Source organism: Dendrobium catenatum, unplaced genomic scaffold (assembly GCF_001605985.2).
Source record: "Dendrobium catenatum unplaced genomic scaffold, ASM160598v2 fragScaff_scaffold_963, whole genome shotgun sequence".
NCBI lineage: Eukaryota > Viridiplantae > Streptophyta > Magnoliopsida > Asparagales > Orchidaceae > Dendrobium > Dendrobium catenatum.
In genome coordinates this window covers 804,522-827,788 of record NW_021319425.1, presented here as the reverse complement: position 1 = coordinate 827,788, position 23,267 = coordinate 804,522, and the positions used below count along the sequence as shown (strand labels likewise).

The 23,267-nt window shown below is 38.0% G+C and overlaps 2 protein-coding genes across 2 annotated transcripts; both read right to left on the bottom strand.

Annotated features, from left to right (window-relative positions):
* Positions 1-434: 434 nt before the first annotated feature.
* Positions 435-15,078, bottom strand: LOC110100570 (NADP-dependent D-sorbitol-6-phosphate dehydrogenase). Its single transcript, XM_020828137.2, has 6 exons — positions 14,797-15,078; positions 11,163-11,257; positions 10,952-11,069; positions 10,741-10,873; positions 1,061-1,280; positions 435-876 (listed from the first exon to the last, which is right to left on the bottom strand). The coding sequence occupies exons 1-6, from the start codon at positions 14,936-14,938 to the stop codon at positions 646-648; spliced, it is 939 nt and encodes a 312-aa protein (XP_020683796.1). The 5' UTR covers positions 14,939-15,078; the 3' UTR covers positions 435-645.
* A 4,349-nt stretch (positions 15,079-19,427) lies between these two features.
* LOC110100580 (arginine decarboxylase-like) lies at positions 19,428-22,308 on the bottom strand. The gene is made up of 2 exons (XM_020828148.2): positions 22,106-22,308; positions 19,428-22,024 (listed from the first exon to the last, which is right to left on the bottom strand). Exon 2 carries the CDS (start codon positions 21,823-21,825, stop codon positions 19,717-19,719), a length of 2,109 nt encoding a protein of 702 aa, XP_020683807.1. The 5' UTR covers positions 21,826-22,024; positions 22,106-22,308; the 3' UTR covers positions 19,428-19,716.
* Positions 22,309-23,267: the final 959 nt, after the last annotated feature.

The following is a 23,267-nucleotide window of genomic DNA, read 5'->3' as shown; positions in this document are numbered from 1 at the left end:
TAATTCTCCTAAATTAGAAATAACAATGTGAAATTTAGAAAACAACAACATCAACATCAAGCCTTTATTTCACTACATGAGATTGAATATCTGAAACCTTTTTTTCCATTGTGTCCTATTAACGATCAAATTCTCATTTAAATCTAATAAATAAAATTTATTTCTAATATTTTCTAACCAAATCTTTTTAGGTCTATCTCTATATTTTTTAACATAAATTAAATCTAATGGATCTACTCTCCTAACTAGGTCATTAGAAGGCCTCCGTTTTATATGTCCAAACAAACTAAGACAACTCTAATCTTATCTTCCACCGGAGGTACTCCAGCCTTTTCACTAATATGCTCGTTTCCTATCATTTCTCTAAGAGTAATATGAAATGTAAAAAAAAAAAAGGAGAAAAAATAATATGGAAGCTAAAAACAAAGGAGGTGAAAAGCATATAAGGAAGTAACAGTTTAATGTCAAATATGAACCAAAAAGTTGATTCCATACACTTTACCAAAACAACTGAACGCTGTAAAATCGCCAGTTTTTTATTAACAAGATCAAAGATAAAATGTTTTTGCCATCTTCTCAAGTCAATGCCACGTAGGCATAAAAATCTTTCCCAATATTTCGGAAGAAGCTTCCCAATAGTGTCACCTAGGCAAAAAGATTTATACCCCAGAACTTGGCAGGCTGATTGGTACGGTAATTCCTATCAATAGACTTAATTTTATCCATGTCCTCATCTGATATAGTAAAGTCAAAAACTTGGAAATTCTCCTGCAGTCTCTCCAACTTTGAGGACTTTGGGATAACTACCGTGTTCCTTTGAATTCCCCAGCGAAGTATAAACTGAGCTACAGTCTTGTTATACTTCTTAGCCAGCTCCTGCTAAGTCGCAAGAAAATAGATCAAGAACTAAATGCATCCACATATATACATATGCGTGTGTGATTTCGGCTTTGTTTGGGACAGCTTTCTTATTTATTTGTTGTATTAAAAAGCTGCTTTAAAAAGCAGTAAGAAAGCCGTCCCAAAATGAAGCCTTCATTTTGTTAAAGTAGATGTTAACCTGAATGATAGGATCATCTAAGCATGAAAGACTGCCAAACAACTCAGTATTGGCAGCAGCACCGCCTAAGGGAGTGTGTGCTGTGACACAAATCCCATGCTTCTGACAGAATTTAACAAGAGAATCACGTTGGAAATAAGGATGTGTCTCTATCTGGTTGACTGCAGGCTTTATTTTGGAGTAAGCAAGACAGTCCCTTGTGAGAAAGATGTCATAGTTGCTGCAGCAGAATAAGAGACTTATGTCAGGTAAACAGATGAAATCATAGATATAAGGTAGTTAATAGATGTGCAGTTGTCAAAGTTAATTAAGGCCTTAAGAAGAAAACAAATTGCTTAGATTTAGGTTCAAGAAATTTTTTACTAGAAAGCTGCTTTAGAAAACAATAAAAAAGTCATCCCAAACGAAACCTTAATTGCAGAACAACTTTTATAGTAAGGTTTCCACGGTGGTTAGAAGAGGGATGATGAGCCCTCTTCCTAGGGTTTGGAAGTGGAGGTCCCGAAAGATATTCAATATTTATAATTTTTTCGAAAAGGCATTTTGATTTTTTTTGTAATTTTAGGTTGCCATAGGTTTTTCTTTATAAATAGAGAGGCTACGTTGTGCAAGAGAAATTAGGATTATATGTTCTCCAATATAAGATTTTAGAGAAATATATAGCAACAACAAGATATAGAAATCATCTGAATGAACAAATATAAAATTCTTATTTGTTTCTATGCATTGATCTTTTTTAAAAAATCTTTTTTACTTATGAGTCAAATTTGCCTATTCCCAACAACATAAGTCATATATAATCCAATATTATAAAAAATAAAATTAAAAAAAAAAAAAAGTTAACTAGTTTTTTTAATCTTACAATCCTAGTAGAAGTATGATTTCATTTCTTGATGTCCACCCACTCTTTCCTTTCACATTTATCTCCACATGATACAAGAAATTAGACAAAGTTTAGATATACAGTAACAGGGAAATGGTTCAAGAATATTATAAAATTTTTATTGCCTAAAAAAAAATGCTAGGAATATTTTGAAGCAAATATGGTCAACTTGAACGCAATTTCCGCTGCACATTGAGACTTTAAGAAGCAGTGCTCTCTCAGCCACATCATCCCACCAATAAGAGACTAAAAGGTCCCTTGTACAGCTGTGGGGTGTGTCTCGTGATTGCGTGAAGGATCTGAGACTCCACGTGGAACAAACTGAGGGCTTGCACGTTTTGGTAGGGATGATATTGGCTGGGACAAGCATCAAGCAAGAATACCAAGTAAAGGAAAGCTTTTCTACCAAGCAGGCTCCCTGGAAAGTGAATACACTTCAAAGCACACCAAGAAATTGCGTGCTTGTTTTCTTATATTTCATTACTTTTAATAAGTCCCCAAAAAATTCACTTGATCAGCACATATCTCGATGAATATTTGAATTGAAAATTTTCAAAATTAAATTCAGCACCACCCAAACTTTAATTTCAACAAATTTATAATCAAACTGAACACCTCAATGAGATAAAACCATTAACACCATAAATAATCCAATATGATCCTAATAAACACAAATTAAGCATTTCAAGTATATTTGAAAACTTTTGAATATTAATTGAGAGACCAAACAATCTCCAAGTTTTACGTACTTATAGCCAAATAAAGCAGCTCAACGAGATGAATCCAATGAGTCTAAGATCATTTTACTCGAACATCATTAAGACGCTCAAAATATTAAATGAATGATCTATGATTAAGATGATCAATATGAGCCGTTCAATAGTGTTTAGGATTTTTTGTCAAATCTGCCAACACGCCCCTCTTAAAAAGCTATAAATAGAGCCTCATTTTCAACCTGAGATGAGGTTTGAGAGTTGAGAGAGTTAAACAACTTTATAGCATTTTCCATCGATCATTGTTGATCACCATTTACAACAATCTTTGCTAAAATTGTCAGGCTTCTGTCATCCGACTAATGTTTTTTGACTATAACCAGCTAATCATATTATTGGGCTTTAAGTGTCCGCTTCTGGATATCCATTTTTTGCAATTCCTATAATGAGAATCATTCATATGTTACCAACTATATATAATCTCATTTTTTTATTATTTAGTGGATTCATTCAACTAGGCCAAGCCTATGATTTTTCCTATTCTTGATTTTCTCATGTAAATTCTAGTGTCTCATAATTTTTATCAGTTTGCGTTGGATATTTATACAAAGTTAAGATATGAAATACATACTATATGTAATTTTTTTAGCAAGTAACAACTTGAACTCCAAATAGTCTATAAATAAATCAATACAAAGTGTTGCATTTTCTACTGATTTATGATATTTTATTCATTTCAGCATATAAAACAACTCTAGAAAATTCTACTAAAATATCTACCAAATTTTAAAATAAAAGGGAGATTAGCATAAGAAGGAAGTTCAAAAGACAGGTTTCACATGGAATCAACTAACTTGCCTTAAAAGATCTATGGTTAGTCACTGTAATTATGTTGGGCATATAGATCAAAGATCAGGCATTGGACTTCTTGCATCCAAATCTTCATTAAGAGAACAATTTTCATAGAATCATGAGTAGCACAGTTAGCAAATCAAAAGACAGCATGCCAATGAGCCAACTAGTTGACATATACAAGAAATATCGGGGGTTAATGATCCAACTGTTGGCTTGACCAAGATAAAAAATGCATCAAGTAGAGTCCTTGCCAAAAGTCACTTATTTACCAGTTTTTACACTATACCCACAACATCCGACAATGCGCAAAAGCTTCATATATCAATACAGATGATTTCTGAGTTATTACCAACTATTTCTGATGTGAAACTGCTAGGAGTTACGTTTAGAAATGAGAAAGAAAATTGTTTTAAGTTTGCCCTTATAAATTTATTTCAATCATGCAAGAGAGTTAAGAATTTGAAAAATTTAACTTGCTTAGGTCAAAGATTAGCAATAGAGAAAAACCAAGACTATCCTTTCAAAAATCAAGGTAATATTAAATGCAAAGTACAAATAACATAACCCCACACTTAACAATGAGAGGTTCACCTCAAGGCCTTATCACTCAACTACTTGTAGGCTTTAGCGGAGAAAGGTGAGCCAAATAATGAAAGATGTTACCACAACAAAGATGGCGCCGAAGAACTTTGTTGGTGGAGTGGTAGCAGGTGGAGATGGACGTAGTGGGTGGCCGACGAGGTTCCAATCGTAGCTTGAAAATCGTCGGTCGATGATGCTTGCAAGAATCGGGACGACTCGCTCCAAATATTCTTCAACAGTAGTTTCGTGTTCAAATCTCACGTCAAAGCACGGAGATCTTAGGATGTTGATGCTTCCGTCGGCGTTGAATACAAGACCCCATTCAAGCTCGGGATCCGCCATTCAACATTGAAGAGAATAGGAGAGGTGTCGTCCTCTTCGTCTCTAGGCTTCTCAATGCACGAGAGAAGGAGAGAAAAGGGAAGGGGCCGGCGGGATTCTCAAGGGGAGAGGGTGATTCTCAAGGGGAGAGGGTGAAGCCGGCGGGTGCAAGGGGGAGAGCTAGGGTTTGGAGAAAATAGGTTTAGGAAATTATGGGAGAGATTAATCAAATTTGAAATTTAATTTCAGTTTTGAGTAATTTAGGAGGGAATTGACTTGAAATTTGAATTTCAAATCAATTGGAATTAAAGCCTTAATTGGGGAGTTAATGGGGGAGAACCAATGAGAGGGGGCCGGCGGGTTCTAGAAGGGGAGGGAGTTTTATTTCATAATCTGAAATTGATTTCAGATCATAAATGAAATTAAGGGGAGTTATTTTGAAATTTGAATTTTGGATCAAGGCATTGATGGCATTAAACTAGCATTAAATGGATTTCCCTCTTGACGAGGCCGGCGGCATGTAGAGAGGAGAGGAGGGAGATTATTGAGAATAAAGCAATTTCCAATTAGGAGGATGCCACCTAGGATTAGAATTAGTAACTCATCATGTCATGAAATTGGAATTGGATTCAATTCAATAATTTCCTTATTTGGACTTTGGCAATTATGAAAATTTTGGAGCTCATTCAAATTTGAATTTTCGAAATTTGAAAAGAAAGGTAAATGATGAGAGAGGTGGCCGGCGGTGGAGCTTGGGAGGAGGTGGTGGAGGGATGTGGTCGGCGGCCCAGAGGAAGGCCGGCGGCTTGGCCCCTTGGATTTGGCGAGGGATGATGTTGGGCCTCGGATTTTGGCTGAACGGAGGGGGAATTTGGAGTTGGATGAAGATGATGGAAACACAATTAGGATGGCCACGAACTTAACCATGAGCCGCGGACTTATCCAACTATTGGTGGGCCTTGCGGTTGCTCCTCCTGAGCTCTCTCCCTTCCCTAGCTCTCATGCAAGAAGAAGAAGACAAATAGCAAATTTTTATTCAAATATTCATTAACCATCATACAACACATGAGACCACTATATATAGGCCTCAACTCAAAAAAAAGAAAGTACGAAATTGCCCTCTAGGCTACAATAACAAAGCAACTCCCCACGGGGGTAAAAATGAAAAAACTGCAAATACTAAATAATACATCATGACATCGAAATCAAAAGTAGAGGCGCTGAATCGTGGCCGTCGATCTGCGATTTCGCCGGCGATAAACATGTCGGTAGCGTCTGTCGATGTCCTCATCAATTTCAGCTTTCTTTAGGGATTAAATGTGAATAAGTACGGAACTGAGAAAAAAAAAATAGAGTTGAACTTGATGTTATATGATACTTTTATACAATTCATATATTTAATATAGTTTTACTCTTGTAATATTAGGAATGCAATTTATCACTTGTCATTTTAAGTCTAGTGCAATTTTTTATTTTATATGAATGTCAATTTGTTACTTCATAATTCAATAGAAAGTTAATATATCACCTTTTAACATATTATTTGGCTATTATACAAAAAAAATATTTTTAACCTTCATCTTTATTTACGCAATTTTTTTTATTATGACACTTATGCCTCGCCTCACGAATGAAAAACGCTTCAATACTCAATTGCATAATTTTAAACCTTAATTTTTCCTAAAGAGCTAATTAGTTTGAAAATAAAATTCAGTTGGCTATGAGGCTTAGCATGCACTCTGGATTGAAGAGCCTACCAGTTGCATTAGATCAAATGGGTTCGGTTCATTTTGATCAACAATAACTAAAGAGGGGAGGTGCTCTTGTGGTTTTGAGAGAGAGAGACGGTAGCAAGCTTCCGAAGTTCTAGAACATAACTTGAAAGCAAGTGAGGTCAGGCTTAAAGATGAAAGATTAAAGCTGCTCTTGTAAGCAGTTATATAAGCCAAGCTTATAGGTAGCAAAATATATAAGGTCCTACAAGTGGCTTTAAACATTGGGCTTAGAAGTAGCGGTGATTTTGTGGCCTATTGAGATGACAAGACTAAATTGGCTCCCCTCCCCGAAGACCAGTTGATCCTCTGTAAGATCTAATGGGAGAATTCAATAGTTAACGATTTGAGATTCCTTGATTAGCCCAAGACTCCTTAATTAAATTTAACCAAATAGGCATTTACCTCTCTACCAGATATGAAAGGGTTTATTCAATAGTCCAACAAGGATTAAAGATTCCTCAATTGGTCTAAAAATCTGAGGTTGAATTTAGCCTTCCAACCTACTAATCCTACTATATTTTTGAAGGTGAGGATGAGGAGTTTCCTCAATCTAATAGGGAGAGGTTAGATGAAATTTGAACATCCAACATTTAGTCTTATAGCAGACCTAAAGGGAGCATGCAATAATTCACATGAGCGTGGGGATTCTGAATTCCTATTTCTAACATGAAGAAAGCATGATTAAAGACCTATTTATAACCTTGGAAGGAAACAATATAGAAATAGCCTGAAATATGAATATTGTTTATTTAAAATGAACAATGATGATGATGCAGGACTACGTAGATGAAATGATTATGAAATCATTTAGACATTGCACAACTCGTGATTAGAATAATACTAGAATAAAATTAATAGCAATTCTAAAACGAAGAATCAAAACAAGAGTTATCTGCTTAGGCTAAATCACATGCTACGAGTTTTGAAACTTTCAAAACAAATAAAAAAAATAAAACAACACTAAGTAGTAGTTTTCAAAATAATCCCTAATCTAACAATGAGAATTATGATGCATTGAAAGTGCGCTCAAATCCTACGATTACTAGGCTTAAGCAAGAGCAGTTGGAAGAGCCCGTTGTGACTGCAATCAAACCACCGAGAATTTAGAATAAAAGGAATAAGACGCAAGGGAAAAGAGAACCTTCGTTAGGGAGAGGTGGAGATCCTCCACTCGGCGCCTTCGAAGTGTTCGTCAATGGCTTCCGTCAAAGCAAATAAGATGCGCTCCACGTAGTTTTCAACGGTGTGGTCAATCTCCGGATTCACGTCGAAGAAGGTGGATTGTAGGATGTCGGTGAAGCCGTCTTCGTCCCACGTGATGCCGTATCCAGTCTCCGGATCCGCCATTTATGAGTAGTGATGGTGAAATCTCCTTAGCCGTTGATACTCCTTGTAAACAATGGCAAAGAGAAAGAAGTTTCTCTTGCAAGTTGATGGAAACAAACTTTCAAGGTTCTTGATCAAAATCTGAAATTAGTTCCAGATTTTATCTCCAAAATCTGAAGGAAAGTTTCAGATTTTACAATAACAAGGTGGAATTAGAGGGAGAAGTATTGAGGCTTTAATTCCCTTGAAGTATTCCAGCGGGAGAGAGAGAAGCAACCCAAGGTGGGGTCTTGGGGAAAGTTTGGTCAACAACAGGTGGCAAATCCCAAATCTCTCCAATGATAACAATATAACCTGGACAGATTTTAGGAGAAATTCAACGCAGAGGGGCGGCGGGATGTAGAGAAGAATTGGGAATTATTTCCTTATTTCACTTCTCAGCTTTAGGAAATAATTAAAGGTTTAAACTTTGGAATTTTCGGCTGGTGAGGGAAGGGAAATATTTCCAAAGAGAGGGGATGGGTTGTAGGAAAGAATTCCTAATCCCATCATCAAGGGGCCGGCGGCAATGATGGTCCAATGGACCTTAGTGAAGAGAGTTTAAGAGCTTCATAATTTTGGATTTAGAAATAAGGAAAGAACTGAATAAATCCAATTTGAATTAAAATTCAAATAGGCTTAATTTAGGTAACTTTCCAAAAATAGATTTTGGGTAGATTTGGAAAGATTTCAAAATCAAACTAGAGGAGTTTGAATTTTAAAATATGTCCCAAAATAGGTTCATCCAAATTAGGCAATGGAACTCAATAGGGGAGGGAGTGGAGAGGGGGAACGGCGGCTAGGTGGTGGTAGCCGGCGGCAATGGGTTTCGGGATGGGATTTCGGCCGTGGGGTGAAGGGGAAGGGAAGGGGATTTTGGTGGGCTAGAATCCGGCGGCTAAGCGAGGATGGGGAGGAGGAGATGGAAACAAAGGACGATGAGAAAACACGATAAACGAAAGAAACCACGAACCCGACTTATCTAGGTTAGTGGGTATTGCGCAAATCTCCTTCCTCTCCTAGGAAGCTCTCTCCATTAGAACCCTCAAGCTCTCAATGCTCATGCAAGATGAAATTTTTAATACTCAATCATTCATTAATCAAAATAGAACAAAGTGTGGCTTTAAATAACCTCATACAAATGACTCAAAACAAAAGACACAAATGCCCTTTGGGCTTACATACGACAACTCTCATAAGAGGGGTACAACGAGAAATAATAAAACACACCTAAGCAAATAACAAAATACATGAATAATAAAATACACCAATGACTTAGAAATATAAAGACTCGATCGTGACTGTAGATCGGCGGCCACGTCTCTGATAAACTTTCCATGACGATCTGATGTCCCCATCAGATGATCACAAACATATTTTCATCAATTCAAAAAAACCCTTGATATCTTTACCCAAGCAACCTGCACCTAGAATCAAGCATTCATGCTATCTAACCGCATCAAAGTTTCCAGCAAGTCATCAATCAGAGAGTCAAGGTACCAAGGATTCAAGGCGACACCACAGTTCCAATGGTGGTAATGATTCAAAAATTTTCCTAGATCGCTGATGAAATTTCTGATGGTTGGAATTTTCTTTCTTATGTGACTAAAACGTGCACTTTTGCTACAGGGGAATATACAAAACTCGTGCAAATCCCAATAGAAGCATTTTGACTGAAACTTTGTACAATGATGTGAAGCGTGGTGGCCATGGTAATTTTGAATATATCCAAAAGTTTTTTAATATCTACGAACAAAGGAAAGCATATGGAAACATCTGAAGCAACTCGAATGCTTCTTGCAAGCAACTTGAGATAATTGGGTACTAACTTCATGGTAGTTGAAGGTAGTGGTGTGACTGGTGTCATTCACCATTGCCATTCTTAAGCAGACCTAGTCTCCACACAAGGAAGAAGTAAAGCAACATGGCCAGGTTTGTCCAATCCCGTGTTGGTTTAACCAATTCTGGCTTGTTTAGGCTCCGATTTGCTTGAATCAAGTGTGCACAAGCTTTGTTTGACAAGACTAGTCTATACAGGTCTGAGATGAACCTATTGAGGGTTGTGTCAACCACTTAAAAGAACATTAAGGTTCAAATTTATCCAAATATTTTGCACAAACTTCATTTGACTTTTTTTAGCCAATGCTTAATTTGTGAGGCCAATCAAGGCATGCACAAACACTAGTTTAGTTATGGGGATGTTTTGTTGGAAGTAAAGTGAGTGTAAAGTACAGTAAAGTAAATGTAAGGGTTTTGAGAAGTTTGGTGTTTGGTTGGACGAAAAGCAAATCCAATGTAAGTAAAGTGAATGCAGTGTATTCCATTTTAATTTATTTTCGAGGTAAACCATTTTCACCTATTTTTGAACAAGAACTGTTTACACCAATTCAAACCTTGGTTGAGCACTATTGATGGCCACCGTCTCCACCACCACCCAGCTATCGGCCGCCCACTAGCCGCCACCGCCCACCGCCACCTACGCCAGCAGCCCACCACCTCTGCCACCGCCCACCGCCGCTGGCAGCCGCCTCTGCCCACCAACGCCGAACACTGACCACCTACCACCGACAACCACCTTGAGCGCAACCTTTTTACACTTTAAATTGCATTCACTTTACTTCAAACAAAAAAAAGTAAAGTCATACATTGCTTTTATACTAATCCAAACAACACCAAAGTATTCCTTTTGCATTGCATTCCTTTTACACTATTCCTTTTTCGAGCAACCAAATAGTCCCTAAGTAAAAGCCAAAGTAAAGCTTAATAAAATCTATAATGGGTTCTTTGATTCGTAAAATTTGTTCTAAATTTTGTGCATGAATCAAACAATCAACATGTGGATAAAAGTGAGGTTGAGGAAATAACTAAACATTTTACAGCAAAATCAGAGCATTGACCATTTATACTTTCATAGCAAGTAAACCACAACAGTTGATTATTAGTAGCCTTACCATTCATAATGTGTTATAGTTATATTTCAAGCCTGTAATAGGCTGTCTAATATATTCCCCGTTTACTTTTTAGGGAAGCACACTACATTCTGAAAGCCTGTTTAGAAGTCCCAATCAACATAGTTCGAGCAAAGTATATCAAACCAAGGAATGGATCCTAAGCATACACAAAATGCAAAAAAAAAAAAAAAAACATATAAACGTGTCTAGTATTTCATAATTTAGTCTACGATACCTGATTCCAATGCTACGAACCAATCCTTTTGAAACAAGATCTTCCATTCCATGCCAGGTAGTCTCCAAAGATATGGATGTGTCAATGTCTAGCACCCCATCTTCAGCAAGAGCGCTTCCAGTAGTCCCAACCCCTGGATTTAGAATTGTTGATTGCAATATCAAATAGGTTGTAATATTCAAATCATTAAAAAAAAGAAGGCAGGAATCACCAGTGTGTCTTGTAGCTACAGGAAAGTGCACAAGATAAAGATCCAGATATTCAAGCTGAAGCTTTTTCAAACTATCCTTGCAGGCCTCAAGCACATGACCGTGATCTGAGTTCCAAAGCTACATCGCAAACCAACTTACACTTATGATAATGGTAATTTCCAAGAATGATATTTGAGAACATCTATTTGAAAGTAAATATCATGACCTAACCTTCGTAGTGATGAAAAGCTCCTCCCTTTTTACTAGACCTGTTTGCAAGGCCTCGGCGAGTGCATGGCCAACTTCAGATTCATTTTTGTAATCAGCTGGAAAAGGAGAAAAATTTTATTCATATTACAACCGAAGAGAATAAAACTAAAGAGACAGCGCTTAAAATTCTGAATTTTCTTTATACAATAACTGTATACATCAGATAAAGTGTGTTTGATTTGGCATCATCTTACTTAAACAATTTAATGTTATTCAAAATGATCAACTGCTATTATGATATTTCTAATTTTTTGTCTTTTAATTTGGATAGCCTCAGATCCAGTTGAATGCAGATTTGATATACATCTAGACCAAATTAGGAAAAAATTATATTGTGAAAATGTTCTTTAAATATGTAACCAAATTAAATACCGGAAATCTTCTAATAATATAAAATTCAGATGGTATCATGGTAGCAAACCAACGAACCTTAATACATACAACAAAATGACGGTGGGCCTTGCATGAAGGACCTAGAATGTAGAATTTCAAAAGGCCAATAATTGAGAAAAAACATAATCACCTACAGCAAAAATAAAGGTTGAATGTAGTGAAGAAGGTATTATTGTTGATGTTATTATCACCCCCCCTTCTTAACTACAAGAGCTTCTTTCTCTCTTCTCTCATCCACAGTAATAACTTCTCCATACTATGACTAAAAGCTTAAGCCCTACTTTCCTCTCTCTCCCTATCTTTTATATTTTTTTATGGCCGTGGGATGCTTCAATACTGTGGACCTCTCTTCATATAATGCTTGAAGATGGTAGATAGCAAGCTTGAATTTATCAAGTGGACGAAGGTAGATATCATATGTAGATGTTAGGTAGATGATGGAAAATAATAAATTTATCAGGTTTAGATAAAGGGGGTACATAATAACTTGTAATTGATGAAGAAAAATTATATTCACATCTTTAAATTCACTTCTCCATTATCCTGATTGACCAAGAAAGAGCTTAGAGATTTCTAGAGGACATCTGCAAGATTGATAATTTCATAAATTAGTGAAGAAGCAATTGTAAGGATCCAACATAAATACACACAGAGGCATGATTGTCATCATGACAAAGGCTAATTTCCAAGTTCATGGTCTTGCTTGATTACGTTGGAGCAATGCATTAAAGAAAAAGTAAGAAGCTAAACTACTCAGGTTAAGCCTTCTAAAATCCTCAAGAAGATGAAGATAATGTGTGTCAATTGGAGCTATTGTCATACATGGAGATGTATCTGATAGTATATGTGATGAATTTGAAGCTCTTTGAACATTCCATGCTTGATGACAAGTTAGAAGAAATCCTAGAAAGTACCTTTAGAGATCAAAATTATCTTTAGAGTAGAAGCCTACCACCACCAAACATAGACCAATGGAAGCATTTTGCATTAACAAGAAAGTTCAGTGACCAAGCAAAACCAAATAGTACACAAAGGACGTTGAGTATGTAACTTTCCCTCACCTAGGATTTATTATTATGCGCGGAGTGCGGAGGGCATCCGGAGACCAATAAAAATGCGCCACGCCACCTCATTGGTGGATACCCAGCTCGGTACCCGCACTCGGTACCACTGGGCACCCAGTGCTTAACCGGACGGTTCTCCCGTCCTGTGTCCGTACGGAATAAAAGCTCCTCATCTAGAGCTTTAATTTCATAGGAAAAAATCGTTTTAAATGAGGACCAATATTCTGGGGATCATATCATGAAGAGAATAGTTAATCTAACCATTAACTTCAAAAAAGTCCATAAAAAGAAGCTTTTCTCATAGTTTAGGAATCAAGTCTTCAAGGGACAAAAGATCAACTTTGTTGATTCTGAATCATCTAATTTCTTACTAAAGGTTAATGAGAGTTGTGATTCTTAGATTACATTACTGATATTAAAGAAGATATCATAAGAAGCACAAGAATGATTGGATTCTCAATTAGATATCATATGAGAAAAAATCAACCCACTAAGAGTTCACCCATTGATTCAAGATCTTAAGGACAATAAGAGGGCTGGTGAGTTAGATTGGTTAGAATAAAACGGTTATATTTGATTTTTATTTGATGCTATATGATCATTGAAGATAGCATTTCTTTTAATTCTAGAAATAATTTAGGTATAGAAAGAATCAATTTTTTTGTACTTTTTTTTCTATAAACAGGCCTTGATTAAAAAAAATCAATGTATTCTCAAAAAATTTCCCCTCTTTTCCTCTTATCCCTTGTTATCTCCACCGAGAACCTCCAATCATCAATACCAATAGTGCAAACCCTCCAACCAACCATCATGTTGCTGCTCTCTCTACCTTCTACAACCAACCAGCAATTGTCATTACCTATCTTCAATCCTAGCAACACGAACACTTCTACATTGTCGCTAGAGGCTTCAGAAGGAGTCCTAAGACCTAATGTTAGGAGGAAAACAACAACTTTGTTGTCGTTCCAGCATACCAAAGAGGATATTATAGAAAGAAGATTGTTGACTAACAATTGTAAATATAACAATATTATTTTCAGTAATAAATATCAGTATAAATAGCAACCAACTACTATTTACATGAGAAGAAGCCTAAACAAGGGGAGTTGGTCCAATCCTGTAGGAGGGGACCAAAATTGAAAGGATGGATGTTGTTCCCGCCTATTTTGGGCTGAAATCATAGAGAGAGAGAGAGAGGGAGAGAGAGAGAGAGAGAGAGAGAGAGAGAGAGAGTCAAATGCAACAAGAATCCTAACTTAAGGTACCTTTAAGTTGATTCATATATAATTATTTACTCTCTATATAATTCCTTTACCTTTTGTAACAGTGCTAACCATTCATCGTGGGCTTGCACAATAAATGCTGAGAGGTTGGCTAGGTATCACAATTAGTAACTACAATCAAATCACTGAAGCGTATGACATAACCATAATATGATGACACCAACACAATCAATATAATCACCTCAGTGAAAGGAACATATCAAATCCCATTTGATACGAGAGTTCTAAGTGTGACTATATGGACTCAAGACAATAGGTGAATTGGATTGGACGCTTTGTGATGTGGGACATCTTAGGGTCAGAGCTTTCCTAAATCTTTTTAACGAAAATTAAAAGAACACACAAAATTTACATAAATATAATTTAGTGGTCGCCTTAAGTAGAAGTTTAACATTGAAATTCAGACCAACGAAAATCAGATGTCGATCGAGAATCATGCTTAAAAAAACTCAAATTGTATGAAATTTGACTAAACATTCATAAAGGCAGATTTAGCCCTGACCAGCTAAAGAGACCACATTAGAACACAGGCTCCATAATTAGTTGAGCAAAATAAGACCTAGCCCTTTAAGAGTTTGCAGTGGATGAGCAGACCATAAATTTAATGAAATAATCTTATGGAATGCAAAATAATTAGCCCTGCGAGATTAGCCATAAAAAGTATGTAGCATATTGAGTATTCAAACAGTAACAAGCAGCCATCATGAAGAAACCCAAGCATTTTTGCCTATTCAATTCTATTAGACAGGAAAGTTCGCTCCTAAATACTATTTTAGTTGTTTTAAGGAAAAAAAAAGTCTGGTTGCAAGTGAATCGATACACAAAGGAAACACGGGAAATGAAGTGCGTGCAGACCTGCGCAGTCGAATTGGCGATAGCCGATCTTTATGGCGGAAAAGAGAAGATTTCTGATAGATTGACCCTCCATCCTCCAAACCCCCAGCCCGATCACCGGCATCTTGTAGCCACTACTCAGCGTAATCGCTCCGGCTGCCATTCTCACTCTCTCTCTCTCTCTCTCTCTCTCTCTCTCGGCTTCTCAACCTCACCGTCACGGCTTCAGGCGTGCCTAAAAGTTCCACTCTGCATTTTGTACATGGGATTCCATTAATGCATGAGCCGGCCTACAAATTTGTAATTTTCGTTAAGATGCCCTCTTTAATGAAAAAAAAAATTATCTTTTTTGAAAATTTATGTTGTCCTGTCGATAGGTCTATCCGCTTTTGTTCCTTTTCCTGTTTTATTATAAGCGAAAATTTGAAGTGTCGTATTATGATTATATTTATAAAAAAAGAGAATTAATAAACCATACAAATTTATTCATGAATGAGCTATTATTTTAAAAAATAAAAAAAAGTAATAATAATTAAACCTAATTATTAGGATTTATTGTCTGATTTATTAAAACCTAAATAAAACTTCAAGTACAAATTATTCACATAATATGAATAGTCACAACTAAATCAAAAGTAAAGATTTTGTATTAAAAACAATGAGTTTGTAGATTATATTATGATTAAATTTTGCCCCTATTTATTCCATAAATCACATCAGAAAATTATTTATTCAACAGAGTAATCTAATGATGATTCACATAATAATGAAATCGGAATACGTTTAGTTTAGATCATTTAAACACTTAAATCAAATAGTTGGATATGATAGTCAATAAGACTACGCATTAATGAGGGTTAATTTTAATAATAATATTGATACGTCATAACGAAATTATCTTGATCGGGCACGAATCTCGGCGCAAAAATCAAGTTGAAAAGTTCAAAAATTAAATTTGGAAGCACCTGAACTCCGATTTTAGCGAACTTACAGTCAAACTGAGCGTCTCGGAAATACGAACCCAAAGATACCAAATTCAACTCAATCTGAGCCCAAATGAGCCCAAATCAAGCGCCCGAAGTGCTGTTGAAAAGCTCATACCACAATTTGAGTTACCAAACGGTCTCCAATTTTAACGAACTTATACTCGAATCGAGTAGCTCGACGAGACGAATCCAACGAACCCGAGATCGCCGAATTCCAACATCACTAAGGCCTTCAAATGTCCAACGAATGGTGCACGATCGAAGGATCAACATCAATCGTCCATTCAACCACTCCCTATTCGCCCCTGATCTCACACCTATTTACAAGCCATGCCACTCCAGAAAAACTATAAATAGAGCCCTCATTCTTCACAAGAGGACTCAAGGGAGAAGAGAGAGAAGAAGAGAAGAGAAGAAGAGGAAAAGGAGAATCATCTCCTCCTCGACCACCGCCGGAGTTCTTTCCGCCGCCTGAATACGCCGGAACTCTGTCAAATTTTTGGAAGACGCCTGAATTCTGCAGAACTTTGTAATTTTGCTTCAAATTAGAAGAAACGGATCGTAATATGATCGTCCTGACTAGTGGGGCGAATCATCTTCTTGTAATTTACAAAACACTAGTGGAACTTTTCAGCTGGGCGTGGCCCCGTGGTTTTTTCACTCTTTCGGGTTTTCCACGTAAAAATCCTGGTGTTCATTTTCTTTTCTGTTTGTGTGCTGAATATTCGTGCAACGCTCAAACGTGAATTTGTAAACTCTATCGCCGCGTATATTCTAGCCCGCAACAAATATGATTGCAAATAATGAGTGGGTCTATAAGCACACAATATTTAAGAGTGGACATTGTCCTTGTATTTGGTGGTTCATTAGAAATCTTTTGGACCCATTTTTAACATAATATTATATTTATATTCAATATAGGGAAAAATCAAATAAGGCTTTAAGATGACCACAGGGTGAAACCTTTTGCCCATAAGTCTTGTTTGATAGACGCACAATCAGTCAAACATGTTCATGCATACATCCTTTTATTGTCAATTGCTTCGTTATACCTAACACATTTGGTAACAAAATTAATTTGTGTTTAGAGATGTGCATCATTTGAATAAAATCAAAAAATTGAACCAAATATATCTTATTGATTGGAATTGTTTTAATTGTTAAAATATCAATTTGTTTGTTAATTGTAATTTTAATTTTCTTTTATTTTTTATAATTATTGATTTAAATTTTAGAGGGATTTATCTATATAGCACTCGAAACTTAAATATTTATATATCTAACACCCAAAAGTCTTAAAATACTCGTCCCAAACCTCAAACATGCATATTCCCTTATTTCTATCACTATGTTCCATCTCTATGTGCACATGAGAGCTCTAAAGCAGCCACGAACTGCGCCTCCTTCGTTTGCTACTTCTCTATCTTCTGATGTCTGAGAACGCTCGTCTAACCCTATTTCTCAAGCCCAGTATATCGAGCAGCAGAATAAAGAAGAATGAGCAACAATACTAAGATGGGATTTAGGGCATGAGAAATAAGGTCGAACGGGTGTTCTCACACATTAGAAGACGAAGAAGTAGTAGAAGAATGACACGTGGTAGACGAACAAGGAGGTGCGGATGGGAGCTATCACACGCGCCTCATGGAGATGAAACGAAGTGGTGATATGATGGAATAGGTAGGTTTTAGGTGTGGGATGAGTTTTTGGGGTTAGATGCATAAATATGCAAGTTTAGAATGCTATGTGGGTAAATCCCCTAAATTTTAATAAAAGTAAGCAAGCTTAAATGAATTATCTTTCTTTCTTTAAATACTAAATTCATAAAGCCATATAATTAAAAAAATAACATAAAATTCACTTGTATATTATTTACTCCATATGCCAAATTATGAATTTTAACAAAAACTTTTTGTTTTTTTAATATATTACTTTAGCTAAACATATTTAGCATCATTGTTAAAAACTAAATTTCGATTCACTTTCATTAAATTCAAAAATAATTTGATCAATTCGATTTTCTAAATTTAACTATCAAAATCAATAGATTGAATTGATTTTCTCAATTTAACAATTAAATTAAATCAATTTAGCTAATTAGTAAATCAAATAATCCAAATCAGCAAAATATCATCCTTAATTCTAGTAATTTGGGTGAAAGGCCATTTAAGCAAAGCCGTAAATGTATTGCATATATTTTATGTTGTGAAGCGCAACCTACTTCGCTGATAATTATGTAGCTCATCCAAAAATGCAGAATGAGATGAAAAGAAAAGACACAACTCATCTTGGCCTGTTGGTTGAGAGCTTATGCTTCAACTAAGAGGTCCTGGGTTCGAGTCTTTGTGTATGCGTGGTGTGTGTGAGTTTGCCTTAATTGGCCTAAATGTCAAAAAAAAAAAAAGAGATGAAAAGAAAAGCGTACACAACTCTCCTTGGCCTATTGGTTGAGAGCTTAGGCTTCCAACTAAGAAGTCCAGGGTTCGAGTCTATGTGTATGCATTGTGTGTGTGAATTTGCCTTAAAATGGCCTAAATGTCCCAAAAAAAAAAAAAAAAAGAAAAGCGTCAGTTCACCTAAAATCTTCCCGAAATGAGAGTAAAGTTTGGAAAAAAAACGTGTAGATGGGTAAATTATTTGGTGGAGAGTCCGGACTCCAATTAAATTTTGACAGTGTAGTAGACGTGGAGATTTAATTGAATTTCATTTTTTTAGATTATTTTATTTTTCATTTTGACATTTTCGCTGCTCACAAAGCACAGCAAAAAACCCAGCAAGAGAGCAACAAAAGGCAGCAAAAATAAAAGCGCAATAAAAGGTCAATAAAAGCACCTTAAAAAAGAGCGACAAAAGACAACAAAAACACAATAAAAACAGATCAAAATAGCAGCAAAAGCACACTAAATTACACATTATAAACTTTTAAAATAATTTCTTTACAAAAAACACACTCAACATCCACGCCAAATAATCTTTCATTGGCCCGAGAGGAAAGGTTAATGTTTGTTGTTTCGAGTGATCACTTGCAAATAAAGGTTCTAGGGGGTCAAAAGTGCGCATACATTGCAAATCAGATGCATGCATTAAACCTGTTTCAAATCCATCGAAAACATATTATTTCATCTTGTGGCACCCATCAAGTGATTTGACAAGTATCTCGAGGTTGTAATTTCATATGGCCATAAAATAAATGAAATCTATTAATAGAACAAGATTATTGCTTTCGGACCCAGGAGTTATGCAAGCCTTTTTTAAACACTAATAGACTACACAACTCATCTTGAGCTATTACCTGTGTGTATGAATTTATCTTAATTGATCTAAAATTAAATTAAAAAGACACTAATGGACGTGCTGCAAGAAGAATTCGAATTGATATTTATAATTTAAGATAACATTTATTCTTAATTTCTTATTGATTGTATTTACAAATTCATTTTAAGACTTTATCGATTGAATATTCAAAAATAATATTATTAATTTATGATGCACCGATCCAACGTTTGGAGCCAATGAATCGTAATCTACAAAAAATCCAAGCCCATCCTCCCCAACCATCTATTTCCCGTTGTAGAAAATTAATGAATTCATTTTGGAAACAAGTGGGGGATATTCCCATTATCAAAATTTTGTCAGAGCACACAGAAGAACCACCACGCGAAAAAATCCAAAAAAAAACAACGTTTAGCAAATTACAAAGGCGGTCCTACAGGATCCACCATGATTTATAACAGAAGAAAAAGATAACTCAGAAGAGATCCCTGCTATCTCTTCAAACTACAAATATATAAGCAACGACTCTCGAATTTTCCAAGATAACGTGAAACAAAGTTGAAGGCTAAAATACTTCGACGGCGATAGCAAACACATAATTTGCATAAGAAAAATAAAACAGGACGGCAAATTAACGACAGCCTTTACCTTCCCATCTCCCCCTCCTTTAGCAATCAGCCACTCAAAAGCTCAGGCACCGCATGAACTCCCACTCCACATCATCATCATAGCTGCCGGCCAACGCAGCGCTATCGTGCTCCGAGTCCATGGCGTCGTAGACAAGGTAAGGCATGGAGTGGAAAGCGCGCGCCAGACTGCACATGATGGCGTCCCCGTCGCCACGAGCGTATTCCTCGGCGCGGCGCTTGAGCGCCTCGAACATGAGCTCAGGCTGGTGCTGCATCGCTCGAAGGACGTCGGCGCAGGAGGAGCCCGGCACCGCCTGCGTCACCGCGAAGCAATGGGGCCCATTGCTCTGCGACACGCGCACAACGCTTGGCCCTCCGAATAGGTTGTGCAGTCCACCGAGCGCCTCCTGGTAAGCCCCGCCAAGAAACATGCCAAGGTAGTATCCCCCGCTGCCGGCGACAGGAATTTCGTGCAAGGGGAGACTCCCACTGCCGCCGATGAATTTGTTTACCTTCCCGTCGCTATCGCAGGTGAGGTCAGAGAGCACGCCATTCACGACTGGCCGCTGGTCAAGGCGGTGGATTGGGACTATTGGGAAGAGTTGCCCAATCGCCCAGAAATCCGGAATTGATGAAAAGATCGAGAGGTTCACGTGGTAAGTACGCACAGGATCCGAGGCGCCAATCTCCCTGGCAACCAGATCGCATAGTAGGTCCACTGCCGCGAGGTGTTCGAGGCCGAGCATCCCGTCCTTGAACTGTTCCACGCATCGCCGCTTCAGCTGGTCTGCGTAAATTATGTACGTTTCGTACTCCCCCAGCACAGCGGAGGCCATTAGATTGCGGTGGTCTACCCGGGCTTCGTCTTCGAGGGCGTCGAGAAGGTAGGCAAGGTTCTGTTTGATAGATTCTGGAACAACAGCGCTGGTGGAAACCGCTTCGAAAATCAGGACGGAGTGGTGGGAGACGAGAGCACGGCCGCTCTCGCTACAGATAACAGGATGGCGCACTTGCTTCTGGTTGCAGGCATACTGGATAGCACGAACCACGGTGGAGGCGTACTCGTCCAGCCCATAGCCCACGGACATGTCCGAGCAGCTGGAATGGGATCCATCATAGTCGATGCCGAGGCCGCCCCCAATGTCGATCACATTCATTGCAGCACCAAGCTTGGCGAGCTCACAGTAGATCTGAGCTGCCTCTCCAACGCCATCAGCAAGCAAGGCGGTGGACGGAATCTGGGAGCCAATGTGGAAATGTAGGAGTTGGAGGCAGTCCAGCATCTCCAGCTTCTGAAGTTTTCTTGCGACAGAGAGGATCTGAGAGGTAGTCAGACCAAATTTTCCATTCTCGCCGGAGGTTGAGCCAAAGTGTCCGGAATGTTTAGTTCTGAGCTTTGCCCTGAGACCGATAACCGGTCGTACGCCGAACTTGCGGCTGGTTTTCACCACCGTGTCAAGCTCTTCCTCCTGCTCAAGGACGATCACTGTGTTGATAGCAAGACTCCTTCCCATGAGAGCAAGAGATACGTACTCCTCATCCTTGTAGCCGTTGCAAATGAGAAGCGCATCTGGGCTGCCTCTGATAAGATAACTCATGGAAAGAAGGAGCTCGGCTTTGGAACCGGCCTCCAGACCAAAACGGAAAGTAGAGCCGAACTCCACGATATCCTGAACGATGTAGCGGTCCTGATTACATTTGACAGGGTAGACTCCCTGGTAGTGAGAATCGTAGCCGTTGGATTCAATGGCGAAGTGGAAGGCGGAATGCAGGGATTCGAGGCGGTTCTTGAGGACGTCGGGGAGTCGCACAATGACAGGAAGCTGCAGGCCGAGGCCACCCAAGGATTTCGGATCAGATGCTTTTTTAACAACCTTCATCAAATCAATCTCCTGGTGAGGTAGGGTTGCAGAACCGAAGGGACGTACGGACATATTGCCGGCGTCATTGACGGTGAAGTAAGGGGCGCCCCAGACGTCGATTTTGTAGAGGGCGGCAGAATGGTCGGTGGACCATGTGACAGGGCGTTCGAGGGAGTTGGGGATGGTAGCCGTCGCCGTAATGCTACCGGGAAATGCTCCCGGAACGTGAAGAGAGCCATCCCACGTAAAACCGTAAACAGGATGAGTAACTGCACCATCCACGCAGGCCAAGGCCGGCATCTCTCCCGGGTAAAAAAAATTAAAAAAATGAAAAATATATATATACAAGGATTATCAGATCTTGGTGTAGTGAAGGGGGCTTTGTAAGCCGCCGAGGCCGGAGCCCCGGCCACCCCCCCAAAAGTAGCAGAAGGGGGAAGAATCAAGAGAGAAAAAGCTTAGACCTCTCTTAAATAAACCGGATATCCCCACGCCGGCCCTTCAGAATAAAAAAGAAGCAATAAATTCTAAGTGGCTAAGAGAAAGAAAAAGAAATCTACGGCGATGCAAAAGAATTTACCGGCCTCGATAGATCTGAGAAGGGGACGAGAAGAAAAAGGCGGATGAAATTAAAAGTACTAAACGCCGGCAGAAACTACAGCGGCGCAGGGCGTAAACCTAACGGACGATAGATTAGGGTTTAAAAAGACGAGAGATATATGAAACCGTGCGAGAATTACATGAACGGCGAGGGTCTTCATATAGGAAGAAAATTACTGTTTTACCATTCCAGCTAGGTTAATAAATAATAATAATAATAAAGCCATAGAAACCGTTTTTCTTTCATTTGATTTTATTACTCTTCTTTTCAGTGTATTTATCACTTGAAATCCATCGCCAGAATTGTTAGTATGGTGCCGCGTGGCGGTGGGCCCATTTCCGAGTGAATTGAACCGTGTCGTGAGTGGTTCATAAAAATTATAAGTGAAGGTGGTGGTGGGCCGCCGGTCGCCTCAGGCGGGATCTTCTGATGGGGAAGCCATCCAAGGATTCAGAGAAAAGAACGGATGCGATCGAGCCACGTTTATTGTTCTGCTTCCCTCGGTACTAAATAAACCACGCGTTGAAGCGGCGTCGCTATAAAAGAACCGTTTGTACGACTCCGTTTTGAGGCTATTAACGTGGCAGATAATGAAAATGTTATTTGCTAGTGATTACTTCTCGAGCCGACATAATTATCGATTCTTAGTAGGTCTTAAGTTAATTTTAAGATAATTATAATAAATTTATTTAAATAGCTCTAGCTTAGCTTGTTAAAAAATTAGCATGTTCGGGCTTAAGCTTGTGAACTCATTGGAGGACACAAAAAGGAACCGATATGAGAACTTGTTGAAGAATGAAAAAGATGACACTTAGATGGGAGCTCTTTAGATAGTGGTAGCAACATGAGCTCCTTGGAGGACGCATTGATGGGAGATTGCTAAAGAAAGATTGGGACAAGTTGAACGCCCTCATTTGATGAAGACGGAGAGTTTTTGAAATTAGGAGTTATGACCTAGGGTTTAAAATTGTTATGATAATTTTAGGCGAAGTCTATTGTAATTCTATGTTCAAATATTTCATTTTTAAAATTAATTCTCATGCATAAATCGATATTTATTGTATTCTATTCTGATTTAGTGAACTTCCACGACATAACTTTTGATATACTATAGTACTGATCGTTATGATAATTTTAAATG